Source organism: Palaemon carinicauda, chromosome 13, assembly GCF_036898095.1.
Source record: "Palaemon carinicauda isolate YSFRI2023 chromosome 13, ASM3689809v2, whole genome shotgun sequence".
NCBI lineage: Eukaryota > Metazoa > Arthropoda > Malacostraca > Decapoda > Palaemonidae > Palaemon > Palaemon carinicauda.
The window spans coordinates 147,560,345-147,580,344 of record NC_090737.1 but is presented as its reverse complement, the minus strand read 5'-3'; the positions used below and the strand labels follow the sequence as shown (position 1 = coordinate 147,580,344).

Sequence of the window (20,000 nt, the reverse complement as noted above, 5' to 3'; positions counted from 1 at the left end):
TATACAAAAATCATTATTATACCTTGGACGTCAGGAGGCTTAGTATTTTGGAGGCCCTACCAGCGAGTGGCTGAACGGCTTGCCTGGCTCCGAGCCCCACTCAGGCAGTGCGTTGGCCAATCAGTGTGGTACTCTGGGAGCCCTGGCTGAGCCTACCCTAACACTGATTCCACCCAACTTCAACAATTGTGAGTTAAGTATCAGCCAGGCTGCGATGGTGCCTCTCCCGGCGAGCGCCTCAGCCAATGGGAGAGCAGTTCGATCAGGACCAGATATGGACTCTGCCCACGAGGACCAATCAGCGACTAGCAGCTGATGTGACGAGCCAACCACAGCTTATATATATAGAGCCAGCTCACCAACCCTTAGCCAGACTTTGCTTGATGATGAGATGAGACACTCGACGACCTCTTGTAATGTGCAGCAACCATACATTATTGAACCGACTTTGACAAGTTTACTTTTAGTAAAATTATAGATATTTTCTGTGCATTTTGCTCTCCCCTGCCAATGACTAACATAGCACACTTACTGGCAAAATGTAATACTGAGAAAAGAAGAAAAATATGAGCAATAGAAAAGCTTAACTGCAAAGTTAACACTACTGAGGGAGCGATTATGTTCATTGAAATAATAGTAATAATGATAGTAAAGTGTAGTCTAAATATGTAACCCCACTCAAGGACGACTTCCATTCATCCTCATTGATGGAATTATATTCAGTATAGTGATTATGATGATGATAATGATGACGATTTTACTATACCTACGATGATGAAGTGAGATCACATGATAGTGTAGGTATTGTTAAAGCATATTTGGCTGCTAATCTTCTGATGGAATGCCAAAAGGATCATCTGGATCACATTCAATTAATAGAAGAAGAGAAGGAGACTCGGATCACATTGGATGAAAGTATACCTATGGCAATTTTAGATTTTTCATGAAAGAAAGTATGTTTGACTCGGTATTTGAATGGTGCTACACTCTACAAAGTTTAATTTCCTCGGGTGTTATAGAATTATTTTTAAAATTTTCTAATGAAAATGAATATGAATAAGGTGATTTTTTTTCACATTTTTTTATAACTGCTAATGGGAAATTACTTATGTTGACTGTTCATCTACAAAGCAGTAGGCTAATGCGTGTGCTGGTGTAGTTCTTTGCACAATCAAATGGGTTACACTGAAAAGATCTGAAAGACTAAGAAAGTCCTGTTTGATGTCAAGTTTGATAAAGTAATTTAAAAATGAATGCTTACAATTTAAAAAAAAAATCACAGCAAAATTGATCGTAACATTGCATTTGTAAGCCAATGAATGATTTGTGTTAAATGAGAATTTTGGAAAAGGCAATGAAGCAAAGGTCTGATTGTTGCAATCCCAGTTATCACATAGTATTTGAAAACTGCATCAGAGAAAAGAACCTCATTAAAACTTACCTCGAGAGCAATTTGTTTGGTTTGTTGAAATAGAGTAGAATTATGCATGATATTACCAAGAACGAACCATTCTGAACCCTCGATATCCATCTTGAAATAATCCACATTTCGAGTTTCATGACCAAGTATGCTGTGAAAGAAAAGCTTAAAGTTACAAGCATCTATATTTCCATAATGTTTCCGAAAATTTTTTTGACAAATTGATTTCATTCTCTTGTATACGACAGTACACATTTTCTTCTGTTGTCCATCCCACTGTTGCTTTCCCTTTCCTACTAAAAGACTCGATTCCTGAATTTACAATTCATTGGTCCTTTTCATGGTTCTTTTTATCACTTAATAATGTGAGATTTTATTATTGTAGTTAAATGTCATATTTGCCTGCTATGCATTGTAGCGAGGGAAAAACGATGTTTAACGCGAATATCCCCAATGGGAATCGTTGGATCAGTATGTTATTGCCACACTATACCTTTAACATCCCGACCTGATTTATGACAGACATACCATATTGCTATATGTGTTACATTAAGAGCTTACTTGTGAATAATAACACAAAGCCGACTAGCCAGTTTGACAATGATTCAAAGGAAACTGTGCCAATTCTGTTCCCTGTGCACCACCCCCATCACCCTCCCTAATCATCCTTTAACCACCCTTACCTCGATCTCCTGATGTTTACTTGCGTGTAGTAGAAGGCTCATGTTTGCAGTCCTTATGTCAACCAAATAAACACTATCTGTATGAACTACCTGTGCTCTGGATCTTTCCAGAGAATTTATTAATGTTATTACATACTGCGATTCATCATAAAATGTCAACTGCGTCTAGTTGATGTAATATTACATTGTTACTTTACTAACTTACTTACTTTGATGGCTGCTTTTCCGGTCCCATACAGCAGGGGAACCCCACTCTCTACAGGACCTCCACTGTAGTTTTATCTTATTCGTTCAGAGTATTTAGCGTTTCATGTCTCATATTCTTCATTTATTGTTAAATCGTCACTGTCAAAAGACTCATGAAATAAGAAAGTCTTCAGTTCCGTCTTGAAAGCGTTAATGTCTTCAATCATTCGAATGTTTCGTGGGAGCTTATTATATAGTCTCGGTGCCGCATATTTAAAGGCTCTGGAGCCTACAGTAGACATATATCTAGGTTCCAATAGTTTGAAGCCATTTGTAACTATTCTCGTGTCGAAACGATTTGTTGGCTGCGCAATATGTAGCAATTCTCTTAAGTATTTTGGACGACCGGTTCTGATAACTTGGTGGGTTATTGTACATATTTTAAATTCAATTCTTGCTTTAATTGGCAGCCAGTGTAAATTGATTAGTATAGAGGTGATCGTTTCTCTGGGTGTGACACCTTTTATCAGTCTTGCTCCTCTGTTTATTATGTTTTGTAATATCTTAAGTTGCACTTTTTGTAAATTATAATAGATAGTTACAGTAGTCAATCCTGGTAATAACAGTTTATCACAAGTTTCTTTACGGAATTTTCATCGTGGTACTTTTTATAAACGCAATATTTCTTAGGTGATAACCAGCATTTTTATTACATTATTTATTTGGGCATTTAGAGACAGGTTACAGTCAAGAAATACACCAAGATCTCGAACTTCACTAGATATCGATACCGAGTCATTATTTATGTTCATTTGAATATCACCTAAGTTTCTCACGCTGTTTCTATTGCCAACCACCATGAATTCAGTTTTGTTCTCATTTAATTTTAGTTGTTTGAATATCATCCATTCTCTAACACTATCAAGGATTCGGTTTAGAGTTTCAGTGGTGTCATGTATATCATTTATGGAGAAGTAAAATTGTAAGTATTTGCAAATAGTTTAAACTTCACTCCCTGCCTTTGCAGTATTTTCGATAGACCAATAGTATAGATGCAGAATAAGATTAGGCCAAGTACACTCACCTGGGGTACTCCTCTGTTTAAGAGTTCATATGATGAATAAGAGTTTCCAATTTGTACACAGTAATTTCTACCAACCAAGTAGTCTTTTGGGTATTCGAAAGCTTTATCTTCAACGCCGATGGGCCGTAGATCATTTAGTAGCAGTTCATGCACAACTGTATCAAAAGCAGCACTGAGATCAAGCAATAGTAGGTAGTAGGCTGGCCAGGGCACCAGCTGCCCATTGAGATACTACCGCTGGAGAGTTATGGGGTCCTTTAACTGGCCAGACAGTACTACATAGGACCCTTCTCTCTGGTTACGATTCTTTTCCTTTGCCTACACAGACACCGAAAAATCTGGCCTATTCTTTACAGATTCTCCTCTGTCCTCATACACCTGACAACACTGAGATTACCAAACAATTATTCTTCACCCAAGGGGTTAACTACTACAATGTAATTGTTCAGTGGCCACATTCCTCTTGGTAAGGGTAGAAGAGACTCTTTTAGCTATGGTAAGCAGCTCTTCTAGGAGAAGGACACTCCAAAATCAAACCATTGTTCTCTAGTCTTGGATAGTGCCATAGCCTCTGTACCATGGTCTTCCACTGTCTTGGGTTAGAGTTCTCTTGCTTGAGGGTACACTCGGGCACACTATTCTATCTACTTTCTCTTCCTCTTGTTTTGTTAAAGTTTTTATCGATTATATAGAAAATATTTATATTTAATGTTATTGCTCTTCTTAAAATATTTTATTTTGCCTTGTTTCCTTTCCTCACTGGGCTATTTCCCTGTTGGGGTCCTTGGGCTTATAGCATCCTGCTTTTCCAACTAGGGTTGTAGCTTAGCATTTAATAATAATAATAATAATAATAATAATAATAATAATAATAATAATAATAATGTTGAAATACCACATTTATTTTCATCCATCATTTCTAGCATATCATTTACAACACAGCAGATGGCAGTCTCCGTAGAGTATATTTTTCTGTAAGCAGATTGGTTGTCAGGCAAAGTTTCTATTACTTCTAAGTGGCTGACAAGTTGTTCAAGAATTACATATTCAAGCACTTTTGAGTCAAAGGATAGATTTGAAATTGGTCTATATGAGCTTTATTCCTGGTGATCCAATTTATTTTTCAGAACTGGTGTGACTATAGCCATTTTCTCAGATTTAGGAAACTTAATTCATCAGTGCTTGCATTTGCTATTCTCGCTATTATTTCGGCTAGACAAGAAAAGTTTCTCTCTCCAATTACTTCAGATATTGGCATAGGATCGATCGCGCAGTTTGTTTTCTTTACACTTTTGATATTTCTGGTGATGTCATCTTGTGTTATGTTGTTAAATCGTATTAATTTTGTCTGTGTTCCTGGTGTATCATTAATCTGACGTTGAGTGTTTACAAATGACCTGTTATGTTTTCAATTTTGTTTTTAAAAAATACTAGAAAATTATTTGCTAGTTCCTGGTCACTGTATCCATCAGGTAGATTCTTTTCTTTTATATTTCCCATTAAACCGTTCAGGAGACGGTATAACTTATTTATGTCTGTTGCTGCTTCGAGGATCTTTCTCTTATAGTATTCGCTTTTTTCCCTTCTTAGTAGGTAATTATATTGACACAGCAGCAGTTTTGCATTCTACCCAAGTACTTCCAGTTTTTAACCTATTCCACTTTCTTTCTTTGCGTCTTTTTTCCCTCTTTTTTACCAAAGTCTTTCCATCAAACCAAGGAGATTGGTCTTTTACGGTTATAGTCTTTTCCATCGGTGGGCACATGGTATCATAATCACTTTTACTCACTTTATTATAAGTGGTCATAAGACAGTTAGCACACTTAGCTCCTAACAAACGTTGGTCATCATGATCACAGGGAATGTTGATAGCATCATTTATTTTCTTTGTAACTTCTTCAATAAATACGGTAGGAGAAAAATTTTATTTATGTCTAAAGTTTATTTTCTTTACTAATGCATGTTTCTGTAGAGGTAGACTAAACGTAATAATTTTGTCTACTGGGGAGATAGTATATTTCTCTTCGACTTTTATATCAGATACAATATTATTCATGTCATCACTTAGAACTAAGTCTAGCGTATGCCCAGTTAAAGTAGTTGTGCAGTGCACATTATTCACTAGTCGATATGATTCTAACAACTCGCTAAATGCCAAAGCATCAGGATTTGATGCGTCATCCATCCAAAAATTGAAGTCTCCACAGATAACTTATTCGTTTTTCTCCATGATAATCATCTCAATGAGAGCACCGAATTCTTCAAAAAAAGATACTAGTGTTTGTTCTAGGAGGTTTGTAGATTGTTACAAAGGATATTCTTCTATTTTTCGGCGTAATTTTTTTTTCTATGTATTCAAAGCTTGTTACACTAATTCTTTTCAACGTTTTGAGATTTGAGTAACTTTTATGAATAAAAAGTCCGACACCCCCACCAGACCTACCTTCTCTCGAAATGTGAAAGAAGGTATGTGTGTGTGTGTGGCGGGGGGGGGGGGGGGTGGGGGGGCGTCATTTCAGTGATCTTTGCCTTGTCCAAGTTATTTAGCCATGTTTCAGATAATGCTAGTATATCTAAATATTTCTCGTTTATCAATTCTCGAATTTGAACAGTCTTATCACCTACAGATTGTATATTTACATAGCCACAGTTTATGACATCCCTAGTAACCATGATCAGTATTTTCCACTGGTCTTTTCAATTCCAAGTCAAAAGCATTGCAGTCTCTAGAATTTACTGTGTGGTCACTTGGTTTGTTTAACTTTGTGCAGATTATACACTTTGACACTTCCGAATTATACTCCCTTGTGGAGTGTCTCCCTGAACATTTCCCGCAGACTTTACCTTCATTCTAAGACTTTTTCAAAATGTTAACTTTTTCAAAATGTCCATACCTCTGACAGTGGTAGCAGGTGATCACGTGGTACCTATCACGTATGTTATGGATACCCCATCGTAACGAAACTTTTGAATAGCCCTCCGAACTTCAGGATCACATTTCAGCACATGGTGGTTGGTCCCCCCACCAAGCATTTTTCTTCAGGACTACACTTCTTATCTTCTATATTTTGGATTTGGTCTAGGCAGCGATTTCTTTGAATCAAAGCATTTACTACATCATCTTCATCATTGTATACATTGCATATCATTATTTTGAGTTTTAGTTTTCCGATTTTTCTCGTTTCAGTATCAGCCACCAATGCCTCTTCTATGATCATATTGTTTGCAATGTTTACAAAAACATTTCCATTCGTAGTTGACCTCGTGTTAAGTATAGGAATGTCAACCTCACGTTTTCTTTCAGTAATTTTAGTTGTTGTATTAGTTGATTTAATTATCAACAGATTTTTTTCCTTAACTTTGTCAGCAAATGTCGGTTTCTCTGGTTTTGGGTCTATCAATGTTTGAAGTGTTGCTTTAATTGATTCCATATCCATGGCAAGAATGTTAACTTTCTCAGTGAGGTCGGTGATCTGAGTGGAATTTGCTGCGTCTGCGCTAAGGTTCGCAAGTTTGTTTTCCAAGTCATCTATTTTCACATCTTGTTCGTTCAGGGCCAGATTACTCGTGTTTACATCTTCCTTTAATTTTGATATTACTAAATTGTTTTGCCGGGCATCACATACGCAGTAAGGGCATAACCAATCTAGGTTTTTCCGGTCAATATCACTGATGGTTGTCACTAATACACACATCTCTTATGGTAGAGTTTTTTGCATTCACATACTATCCATTTTTTCCGATCTCCATCCGTTTCATTACATTTGAAGCAGATATGGTTAGGAGCAGACATGGTGTACTGTTTCTTAGCGCTTAGGTTTCTCCATAAAACTAACTAATATCATTTCAATGATATTCTAAGCGAGAAACAAAGTTAAAACGTGACTCAGGGCATCAATAGCAGGGCTCGACACAACACGTCCACAGTCTAGCAGTTGCGAGGGGACTTGTCTTTTTCAAACTTATATTTCTTAAAAACTATAAACTGCATATATTTCCCTCCATCAATTTTCTATAAGTTTTAATGCGTAATAGTTATTAACATATACGTATGTACGTGGTGTTTTATTCTAAATGCTATTACATATATTCCATTACTTTTATGAAGTGAGACTAATATAAAATATATATATATTGCAGGACTAAAAAGATGCAAACATGAACGATTTTATTTGGTGGCCCAAAACTATAGCTACCTTCATTCTTTAGCTTATATACGGCTAAACTGTATTGAATATTATTAATAATGTATGATGGGTACCGTAAATACATAGTAACTTATTCAAATACTATGTAGAATGCATAATTAGAATAAAAAATGGAAATTCAAACATAGGGGAGGGATGCTGTGACTGGGAGTGAAGATGAAATGAGGATGGAAAGAACGCCGTATTGAGCTAGGAAAGGAAGAACACGATGACTGCATTAGCTTTATCCTTGAGTAAAGTCCTTATATAACACATACTGTATAGCAATATGGTATGTCTGCTGGGATGTTAAAGGTACTGAGCTGAAATATCATACTGATCATACACGATTAATTTAGGAGATATTTGCGTTAAACGGTGTTCATTCATCAATGAGATGCATGGTTAGTATATGTTGCCATCATTTTTTATAGATTAATAAAATAGAGTAGTAGAACAGGGTGGACAAAATTAATATCATTATCCTTCTTTGGTGTGTACTAACGTTTCCTTTGATGAATTTCTGTAACATTGAAACTACTAGATACAGCATAGTCCCTAGATATTTCATAGGCTGTATCAATATTGCCATTGAAGGCTTCACAAAAAATGGCACTCGAAATATAAGTATATACAACATTATACGTAAGTGTAATTCATGAAGTAGGAATAATATTAGTTATAAAGAATTAATTGCTTATAAGAAACATTATAAATGTTCGACAAAACTCCAAGCAGTTTTGTAATTCTATTTAAGGACTAAAGGACCTTACTCATCTATGATAATTAGAATTTTCAGTGTCATTCATGTTAAAGGCCTATTTCCAAAAAGAAGAGGAAGAGGTCCACACTTGTGAAGAATAATAAAAAGGGAAAGCAACCAAGATGCCCATATATTTTAACTGGTAGGATTACTTTTTTTTCGACAAAGATGTAAATGCAGCTCCTTGTGTCTTAAAGGGATGGCTTATCCTTTCAGATAACCATCTATTACAGTTGCAAATGTCAAAAAATAACCTCTGAAAAGATTCAACTGTTGTAGAACAAGCTTCATCTACAATAGCCGAGCAGCTTAATTGAAAATACATTGCTGCGCACAAAGCCTCATTACTAATACCTGTAAGAATAAACGTTTTGAAATGTTGCAAGTTTGCAGAGTTAACCTAAATGTTCATTCCAGAGTGACGTTTTTTTATCCAGGGAATATAGGACCAATCAAACAGTAAGTATCAATGATTCAATCTTTAAGAGAGTTCTGAAAGGAAGTGATTAATCCTTAGCCAGTGGAGATCCTTCTGGACATGGATGGGGAAGCCCGGAAAAGACCTGGAAATAAGCTGTGTATGGTCGATCTGTAACCATTCAAAAACGACACTCGCCTGTAGACGAAGAACAACTTATGTGGGACAGTACATCATCCCAAAACGATGAGCCTTTCTAGCTGTGTCATGAAACTAATTTTTTGCTATATGGCAACACTGTGAAATAATCCTGTAATTAGTAACTCTTATCTTAAACATCACTAGCACACACTAAATGAGGGATACATATTAGTTAGGAATTGAAGTCTGAAAACTTTAAATGTGATTTCCTAAGTTTGTAAAAAAAAATGAGGCTTGCACACTTTCTTCTCTAGGCCCAGCATATTTTAATATATTTTTTCTAATTTGAGGAGTACTGAAATTTATCATTGTTTTTGTGATTGCCATATTCTCATTAAATACCACCTTAAAAGTAACTTTCAACACTTTTTTTTCTTTAATCATCGCAGCTTGACTACATTTGTTCCATATTTCTAAATGTTTTATAGAGATTTTTAATAATAGAGGAATCATTTTTATCTAACTGTAAAATTAGACCAAAACAAATATTCGAACTTGAAAATTAGTTACCACGGCCATTTCAATTAAACTAGTAGCTTACGCGATTGGAAGTAGTTCTTCATTTTTTTTATTATCTAAGAGTATAGAATATTTACAAAACTCTATGAATATATAAATAAGGAGGAAACTACTTACTTCAGCTAAAGATTGATAAATAAATCATTGTCTTTACAACTATAGTTTTTTTGTAAATATCACTTTCTACACTTTTGTTTTCATTATCGCAAGATCTTTACTCCAATCATTTCATATTTTTATGTTTCAGGAAATTGTGGCTTTAAGCTGTAAAATGAGACCCACGGGAAATTTTTTAGGTAATTTATGGTCACCTCAGCCCTTTGAAGAAGATTATTTGTCCACGTCGTTTCACGTTTTCATTTGTTATTTTTACTTACAAGATAAATACATATTATATAAAAATAATATTGTTCAATGTACAGAAATCTAATCCTGATAAATGAGGAAATTGAATTCATACTCCTACTTATAATATTCAGGATTCCAATTTAAACAACATTTCCCTTTAATCTATATGCATTACTTAAATTTTTCAATGTTTATATATAATCTAGGGAAACTTTCATGATTATCGGACATTTCAATTACATATCGAAACGCAAGACCATAATTAGCTCTCTTGTTCAATTCAATCAATCCCTATGACGAGCATTGAATTTACCAACAAAACACAAAACAGGGTTTTCAATCATATTGGCAAGAAGACAGTTGAAAATAATATAATTTAATTTTAATGGGATGTAAACTTGAGTTAAGGTCATTCTTGGCTTCTCCTTACCCTCTTATCTTCGCAATTGTGTAGTAACGAAGTGATTTCTCACAGTGTAGTCCGTATTGACTCTGCTGACAGGTCCTGTTAAATAAAATCCAGAAATTAGAAATCAAATGAAACTTAATGTTTACAGATAAAACCTCCTTGTATTTTATTTCCTTTGCTAACAGAGAGAGAGAGAGAGAGAGAGAGAGAGAGAGAGAGAGAGAGAGAGAGAGAGAGATCTGACTGTTAAAGGTGTGCTAAATTTTGTGTATCGAGGACATAGGTAGTACAAAATGATAGTGATATTAGGATAAATGATTGTGTGACATGATGACCAAAAAAAATCTCTCGGACTCTAAAAATTCATAATTTCGTAAGAAATGAAAGACTATTGAAAAATTACTGTATAAAATCTTATAACGGTCAGCTTGATCTATGATACTTTGTTGCACAAGGTATTTCTGAAATAGACAAAAAGGAAAATCGTTTTGCAGGATTTCAAAAACCTACTGTTTACTCAAATGGGATAAATTATGATCTCTAGAAATTGTGGTGAAAATTAGCTATGATACCGAGCCAGAATGAGTCTTTTTCCAATTAGCAATCATGTTGTGAAAGTTTGGCCAAAAGAACTCCATATTTCATAACAGCTAACATTCTTTCCCAATATACATTAGCATACCAAAATATTTACACAATACTTGTAACATTGATGCATTATTTTTCAATGATATGTATCCTTATGGTGGGCCATAACTTCACACAAACTTATGAAGAATTTCCCAATCGGCAATAATAAAAGTTTTATCAAAATCCATGGAAGCCATGATTAGAGGTTAGTAAAATTCAGTTTTTTCTTTTATCATATCACAAAAAAAAAAAATGGTAACTGTGCTTTCTATCCCTCCTAAAGCCTGCCTGTACATCTCTTAGTTTTTAATATTAGATTAAACCCAAATTTTTTTCGAAAACTCTGAGTGTAATCCCACTCCAATTTCCACAACTAAAATTCCCATACTCTGCTGCTAAATGATTATCTAACCTTTGGGTGGGCTACATCTAAGGTAAAATGTATTGTTTGCAGATTGAATATGAAAGATAATTGGCAATAAAGATTATGGGGAAATCATTGATAGCCAAATACATATATGGTTGGAAGAGTGATAGGAAGGTACTTCGGTGTTATATCTATGCAGAAAAGGATCATGTGCTGTATGATACCAATGAAAATTTGCAGGAATGTTTGGAGACCATAATATATAGAGACTTTGATTTCAATTTAGCAAACTACAGATGTATGTAATTTAAATTTGGTATGAATTTCTTCACGAGCTTACTTTTCGTTGAACTTCATATTAGATAAATTTCCCTATCTAACAAATCTCGTACTGTTTGCTTGCCGAGGTTCGACCTGCAGGAGGTTTCGTTTCTGTGTTGTTTACTTATCTCCTATTTTATTAAAAAGTGTATCACATGTGTTTAACAAGCGCACACACATTTCAGGAGGTTATGACCCCAGACTACTGTATACATTGTGAGTGTTTTAACATTTTGTTAAACTTGTTGATGATTTAGTGTAGCCTAACTAGCCAGTTATAAGCACAATTTATGTAATGTGTGTTGGCTACAGTGCTTGTCTATAACTGCTCTGCAGAATGGAAAAAGAAATAATGATTTTGCTCTGAATGAAACCTTCAAATCTGGGGCCAGCATTTAGCAACACATGGAAAACTTTGTGAAGCTTTTCTTTTTTTTTCTTTCTTGCCAAATTAGCGATTATTGGTGACCCTAAGGAAGAAGTGGATCCTATTATGTTTTCTTGCATTATTGCATGACTGTTATTTAAGACATGTAACTGCCTTTGAAGCCTCAGAGCAAGTGCCTCTATGAGACTGTTACTGACTGGCTATTTCAGGTTGAAAACAAGATTGAAGCCAAGGCGGAATCTATTCAAAGTACAAAGCAGGCTAGAACAAATGACAAGTTATGTAGATGGTATATCTGTAGCTACAGTTTTCTCTTATGTGACTAATAAATGTCAGTGGATAATAAACAGTGATGCAAGTCAGTCAACAAATGTCCAATGATAAATGTAATAGCTTAATTCGGTGTCTGAGAAAACTCCAGTTGATCTTAGGGATGGTAGATTACTCAAGTCTATATGTACTGATTGATATTGTATCCATGAGATTTAGTGTCAAATAAGAATGAGACAAAGTGCTTATTTATAAATGTTTAAGTACCTGAGCTTTCTTGTAATCCTAGCACTGTATCGAAAATTAATAAAAGTAATAAGATAATTAAATTTTCAACGCTCAAGTAAAATTCTTGAAAATAGGGTCACTTAATTGCTCAACTCACCAAAATAGGGGATTTGAATTATTTGAATTGTTCGGTAAATTGTGATTCTCCAAAAGTTGCTCTTTGTAATTAGATACATATAGATTCCCTTCTTGTAGCATCCCATTTGGGATTTGACCATTTGTAGTAAATTGTCCGGAATAATTTAGCAAATGGAATTGATGGTAATTCCTCATGTGATGAATTCTTTTGTTTAAACTGTTGTGAGCGGGAAAATTAGATAAAATCCCTTCTCAACAATTGAGAGTCAAATCAATATATTTAGATGTGTGTGGAAAAAATAGCCATTACTTCACTTTATGGTACAAACTATTTTCTTACTTTTATAGATGAAGCTACAAAATACATTTGGGCATATCTTTAGATGCCAAGTCTGTTTGCTTTGATAAATTTAAGGAGTGGACAAGTTTGGTAGAAAAGCAATTTGATAGTGTTATATGTAGGTGGAATTTATCTACTTTATTTGACAGACCCTGTGAATAGAGGTTTATTTTTAAATCTTAAATACTAATGTTGAAATTGAAAGATGGTAATGATTTGTAAATCAAAGGTACCGCTGTATTCCAGACAAGACCGGAAATTTCTCGTAATTTGTCGACGCAGCTAAATTTGCCTATTACGTGATGTAATTCTCCCTAAACTTTCTCGAGCCTTATAGAAAACAGCTCTATCGTATATATAAAGAAAACCACACGGGTATTGGGGAAGAGCTGCTAAATCTTCACTGAGTTAAGGTTGCATTTGTGGAGGTACTTTTTGTGACATCTATCGTGACACTTTTTATATGATTCCATTTATACAATGCTGCGGAGTTACATAGAAAACAAGGAAATCTGGGAAGATTGGATAATACTGGAACTGTTCTTTATTATCATATTTTCAATTTGAACTTTGTTCTGAAAACTCGTTTAAGAAATATGTCGCTGGACTTCGGAATTAGTCGATCCTGTCATCATCCGAGTCTCAAAGCACAGAGACTTATAAATCTAAGGCCTTTATGATTTCATGAATTTGTGTAAATTATTATTAATAGGTAAACTTTGAGTATATATTATATGAATCTTGTATAATGCAAATGTTTCAATAATCTTAAATATAGTAATTGTTATATGCTTGCTGGCTATTATTTTCTTTCACTATTACTGCTTTGCTATACTCTGTGCGAAATTGATTAATAAAGGAATAAATGAACAGAACACTAGTTGAAAGCGTTAGGTGTACGTTAGCAGATTCTAAGCTACCTAAGACACTATCTGCTGAAGATCTTGCGACAACAGTTTATGTAACAAGTGAAGTCTTGAATTTCCCTACAAAAATGACTTCTTCCAAATGATGAGAGGTTGAAGCTTGACTCTTGGGTGAATAAATGCATTTCTGCAAGCTAGCTTTCAGAAAGCAAAGCTTATAACAGAGTTGCAATCTCTCATGAATCAGAGAGATTGCAATCTTAGAGGGAGTATAAGGATCTATCTCCTAATGATGTAGATAAAAGAAATAATTTGCAACTAGTTAATGAGTTGGATCATACGGAGTCTAAAAATACTGACCAAGCTAATAATATACCATTGAGAACAGCTAGAGAAAAGACATTTTGGTGAATGGGTTTACCTCTTTAATGAGGTAAATAAGCCTAAAACGACCGAAGAAGTTTTGAATTCACCCGACAAGTGAAAAATTGTTGTTGATAGTTCTTTTAGTACTTACAAAGCTAGTCATGTGGTTCAGTTTTCCTAAAAAAAAAAAAAAAAAAAAAAAAAAAAAAAAAAAAAAAAAAATTACGACGAAACGTTTGCCCCTGTAGTTAGATTCAAATGAGTAAAAACCACACTTTCTTCAGCAAGTTACATCTGGTGCTTTTTTTGAATGAATAATTGGAAGAAGATATAAATTTTTTAACCTCCAGTTTTTATAGTTGAATGTAAATAAAACTATTACAGTTAAATGAATAATAATCTTTAAGGGGTAATGCAAAGCCACAATGTTGGAGCTCCTCCTTGAGGTCTTATTTAAAAGAACTTGGATTATGTCAATCACATAGAGGTTCTTGCACTTATACTGCAGATATGGTAAGGGCGATGATTTGTGTATTCTTGTTGTCTATATTGATTTAATTATTGGTTGTGAACCTGATTTGATGTAATTAACAGTATTAAATCTTGTTGGAATGATAAATTGAAAATGAAAGATCTAGGTCTCTTGAACTATTTTCTATGAATGAAAATTACAAAAGATATACATCTTTTTTTTACCAGGCTACTCGACAAGTTATTATCACAAAAATTTGATTTTTTAAAACACATAACGATATTTGTTTACAAGAGCCCGCTCTCCATTTACTCCATAATTATGCAGTCCTGCAGCTCTCCTCTTTTTGTACTGTAATTAGGAGGTTCTTTAAAGGCTGGGAAAGCAAAAACGAGCAAGATGTGTTGCGCAAGAGGAAATGGGGAGGGGTTGGTTGAGGAGGTACTAAACGACGTGAGTAGGACACACTACTGACAGTAAATTGACTTCAGGCTATAGTGTTTTGTTGGGAATGACACAAATTTTTTACTAAGCTTTTGGGAAGTCAACTTTTAATTGATCTTTATGGTGTTAATTCAAACAATTTTAATGATCGCCCAAAATCTAAGCATATTGTCATTAAATATTGTTTTGTTAGGGAAAAGATTTTCATAAAGGATATCGTTCTTAAGTGTTGCCCACTAATCAAATCGAAGTGAAAATTTACACTAAAAGTTTATGCTTTGATAGGTTTGTACAGTTAAGGTCTGTGTGAAATTGTGTACAATCCTCAGTATATACCAGTATGAGAGAGAGTATTGAGATATCTATTCTAATTCAACATCCTACATATACTGGTAATTTAAAGGTAATATAGTTTATGAGATTTGTTTGTATTCATGAATATTGTTTTTCGTCACATCTCATACTTTGGTTACTTATTTATTTCAACATTTACGTATTGTTTACATTGTCGAGTTTCCACCTTCAAGTGATTCACATATGTGTTTTTTTTTCAGTTATGTGCAGTTCTATCCTGTGTTACTGAAGAATGGTTTTCAACTGTGCATTATCTAAACACACACATACATTTGCAACATATTGAATATTTCAACACACATGAAGCAATTTCAAATGGGAAGACATTAGTACAAGGGAAGGGATATATAGCATAACTAGAATAAGTATTCAGTGAATAGGAAACCAGCTGGTGTGTATTTTTTGTTTACTATGGGGAGGAAGATCATCCATTATATAGGAAAAGCTATGCTCTAAGAATATTTTTAGAGAAGATAAGGTCATGCAAGATCTTGTCAATAATGGGGATATATTTAAAAAGGCTTCTACCTAAGCTATTAGGTATTGAAGCCGAAGTTTATTTTACTTTATACCACAAAAATATGACATGCTATGCTTAAACCTTGGAGGAAATAGTGACTAAACTATTGGAAGGTTATACAAATAATAAGCATTGTGTGGAGAAAATAAAAGAACTGTAGTTCCTACAGCAGGCGGTACAAGAAGGAATTTGAGAGTATTTAGATAGAATAGATAACACTAAAAATGAAACTGACGGTAAAGAGAGCCACTCTAAGGGGGATAAAACCATAAAATATATTACTTCTAGCCCGGTAGCTCTATCAACTGTACTCCTGCTTTGTGATAACCTTTTTCATGAGAAAGCACAAGCAACTTCGTTGTTGATTACTTATTGTTAAAGGAAAGAACTGAGTTTACCATCCTCAGTGATATTGATAACCTATAAAAAGAAAAAAAGACTTTGAGGTATGATTGAAAAATAAGAAAAATTGTTTGCTGCAAACATAATTTTCTGCCGAGGAGCAAGAGGCGACATCCTTTTATTTTCGACATCATAGTATACCCCAAAAAAAGAAATAAGAGGACCTATTGGTATCACCTTGGAAAAGAAATAGTAGTAGCCCCAAGAAGGTGAGATGTCTAAAGGGGAGCCAGTGGCTCATAAGAACAGTAGCCTACATATAACTTTTCTATTTAAGATGCATCTATTTTTATATAAGTGAAACCTCTCTCTTTTCTTTCCTTTCCCTACCCCTCAGCGTTCAGATTTGAATCTCTCCTTAAAGAATAAGTTTTGTTCATACATAATTATTTTATATTTCTAGAGAATGTGTGGTATTTCTAATCCATTTTGTTATTTTGATATTTTGTGGTGATGGAGATGATCCTGAAAATATCAAGCATAGTGAATAGAGTAATAGTAAGTTTAGAGTTTCTAACAATTGGGAAAAATGAAATACAAATTCAAATATAGTTTCATGGCTAATAAGTTGTTTACATAATATTTCTAGAAGTTGCTAAGTTGGGTTTTATTTGAATATCAAAGTAAAATCTGAAAAGTTCCCTATTATATTTGAGAGAATAGATAAAACTTAGACTTTCCCAGAGATAGCAGCTTACTCAAAATAACCATCCTTATATCCAATTCTTGCTTTATGGAAAAAAGCATGTGGTCCTTGGCGGTAGTCGTAGATTTCATGATCATTATCATGATCAAAGGAATGAACTTCACATCCATAGTCCTGTAAAGAAAGTTCTTTTAGTTTAGAAATACTTAGGCTAGATATTGAGAGTCCTGTTTTCTTTTGTTGAATCCACAATATTTTACATCATTCTATTAAAATGTACATGTGAGAAACAATTATTAAATGATTAAACTGCGAATGTCTTTCCTATGATTTTTATCAATATGTAAACCAAAATTCTTTGGTTAATCCACTTAAACTTCTGTCTTTCACTAGTCTGAAAAAATAATTAAATATCAGTGCGAGATGGTTGTTAAAAGAGAGACGAATTAAATGCAAGTAAGTCTTATTCAACAGATAACGAGTTTATATAAAAGCAGTTCCGAGCAAGACTGTCAAAAATTCAAATGAACTAATACATAAGAAGGCAAGCTTAAACAGGTTCTGTTATCAGTGCTTCGCTAGGGTCATGTAAGTCTGGCGGCATGGAGTAAATCTTTCAACAAAGAGATGTAGGTACTTGAGATTGTTGTAGGAAGTTGTAGGGACAACTAACAGGTCCCCATACACCATTTCAGCTGCCGAAACATCAAGGGCATCTTTACGAGTGGTCCTTAGTCCCAGGAGGACCCAGGGAAGCTGAGTAAATCAGATAGACATCAAAGCTGCTTTGAGGGTATTATGAAAATATTCAACATTCCGTTAGTTGCAGGGATGTAGGTGTTTGCCTTGTGTAGGGTGATGCCCAGGAGATTCTTTAATGATGTCCACAATTGAGAGGGGGAAGTGGTACCTTGTCAGAAGTAATATGCTCAGGAATTCCAAATCTTTCTATCCACCGAGAATAAGGTAGATGTACATGAGGCAGACGTTGCAGTTTCCATTGGAATGGCATCAGGCCAATGAGTGGAACGGTCAATGACGGTAAACTGGTAATGATGTCCTTGTGATGTGGGTAAAGGACCCTCTACGCCGACATGAATGGCTGAAGTTGAGGAAAGGTGCCCACTCCTGAATCAGTGTGTCGATGTACTTATTAAGTTTGGCATGAAGTACAGGCGCAGACCCAATCCTTAGGATCCTTAGTAATGTCGTGCCAAATGAACTTTGTCTTCCGTAGCTGAGCAATAGATTGGCGAGTGGGATGTGAGAGGCCATGAATGAAATCAACAGGGGCATTGGAACATTTTTCGAAAGGAGGGCTAAACTTTGAAAAGGCTCTAACAGTAGGGTGTGTGATGAGATGACTTCAAGGCTAAGAACAGATTCCTGAATTCGACAGGTATATGTGGACATGAAACGAACTTATATCTCTCTTAATAGCTAGATCGGTAAAGTCATCAAAGTGCATCGTTTCGAATCAGGGCATAGGTTCATATCCTTGCCCAGTCAGAAGCATATATCATAAATGAATTTCCAGTGGATATACATTCCTAAAGTTAGAATTCAATATTAAATGCCATCGTTGTTGATATTTATATTGATTAAAATCACAAGTTAGTGATGCATATTCAATATATATATATATATATATATATATATATATATATATATATATATATATATATACATACAGTGAACCCTCGCTACTTCGCGGTTCGACCATCGTGGATTCACCACTTCGCGGATTTTTTCCATAACCCATATATATACAAATATATATATATATATATGTATAATATATATATGTATATATATATGCCTGCGGGGGCATGCCCCCTGTGGCCGCAGGGGCATAAAAACAATTAGAATAGCGCCAACGTTATCCCTGCGTGTCGTAAGAGGCGACTAAAAGGGAAGGGATGAGCGGGCTGGGAACCCCCTCTCCTGTATATAATACTGCGAGACGTCAACAAAGAGATGGAGCTGGGGGGAGAGTGACCGCTCCCCGCACTCTAGTTTTGGAGTGTTTGAATGTGCGTGGATATAGTACGATAGAAAGTAAAAGATGTGAGATTGGAAGTATGTTTAGGAATAGAAGGATGGATGTAATGGACTTGAGTGAGACAAAGATGAAAGGAAAGGGTGAAGTGATGTTTGGTGAAATGTCTGGTAGAGTGTCTGGGATTGAAAGGGGAAGAGCGAGAGAGGGTGTGGCTTTATTGCTGAGTGAATGGATGACAGGTAAAGTAGTGGAATGGAAGGAGATATCATCTAGGTTAATGTGGGGTTATGTTGGGTAGGGAATGTTGGGCGTTTGTCAGTGCATATGGGCCTGGTAGGGAGAAAAGTGAAGAATTGCAGAATGAGTTCTGAAATGAATTAACTAGGTGTGTAGAAGGACTGGGTAGAAGGAATTATGTAGTTGTCATGGGTGACTTAAATGCTAGAGTGGGCGCTGGAGAGGTAGAAGGTGTCATTGGGAAGTATGGCGTACCAGGTGAAAATAAGATTGGTGAGAGACTGGTAGATATGTGCGTTGAACAAGAGATGGTAATAAGTGCTAGCTTTTTCAAAAAGAAAGATAAAAACAAGTATACATGGGTAAGAGTGGCAAATGGAATAGTAGTAGAAAGGGCGTTAATGGATTATGTGTTGATAACTAAATGAATGTTTGGAAGATTGAAAGACGTGCACGTGTTTAGGGGTATGGCTAACAGTATGTCTGATCATTTTTTGGTGGAAGGAAAATTAGTTGTAGCAAAAGAGTGGAGGAATAGAGTAGGTGGATGTAAAAGGGAGCTAGTGAGGGTTGAAGAGCAAATAAAACCGGGGGTAAAAAGTAAATATCAAGAAAGGTTGAAAATGGCATATGACGAAGTGAGAGCAAGAGAAACTGGTAATTTAGAGGAGGAATGGAAGTTAGTAAAAGAAAATTTTGTTGGGATTGCAAGTGATGTGTGTGGCAAGAAGGTTGTTGGAGGCAGCATGAGGAAGGGCAGTGAATGGTGGAATGAAGGAGTGAAGGTAAAA

The 20,000-nt window shown here is 35.0% G+C and overlaps 1 protein-coding gene across 1 annotated transcript in view; it reads right to left on the bottom strand.

The window, feature by feature from the left end:
• LOC137651865 (uncharacterized) overlaps window positions 1–20,000 on the bottom strand; it is a 153,264-nt gene that overhangs the window by 75,475 nt on the left and 57,789 nt on the right. The window contains exons 3-5 of the mRNA XM_068385082.1: window positions 17,023–17,144; window positions 10,240–10,314; window positions 1,442–1,571 (exon numbers count right to left, since the gene is read on the bottom strand). Of these exons, the coding sequence (XP_068241183.1) occupies window positions 1,442–1,571; window positions 10,240–10,314; window positions 17,023–17,144 (327 nt within the window). The remainder of the gene's footprint in view (window positions 1–1,441; window positions 1,572–10,239; window positions 10,315–17,022; window positions 17,145–20,000) is intronic.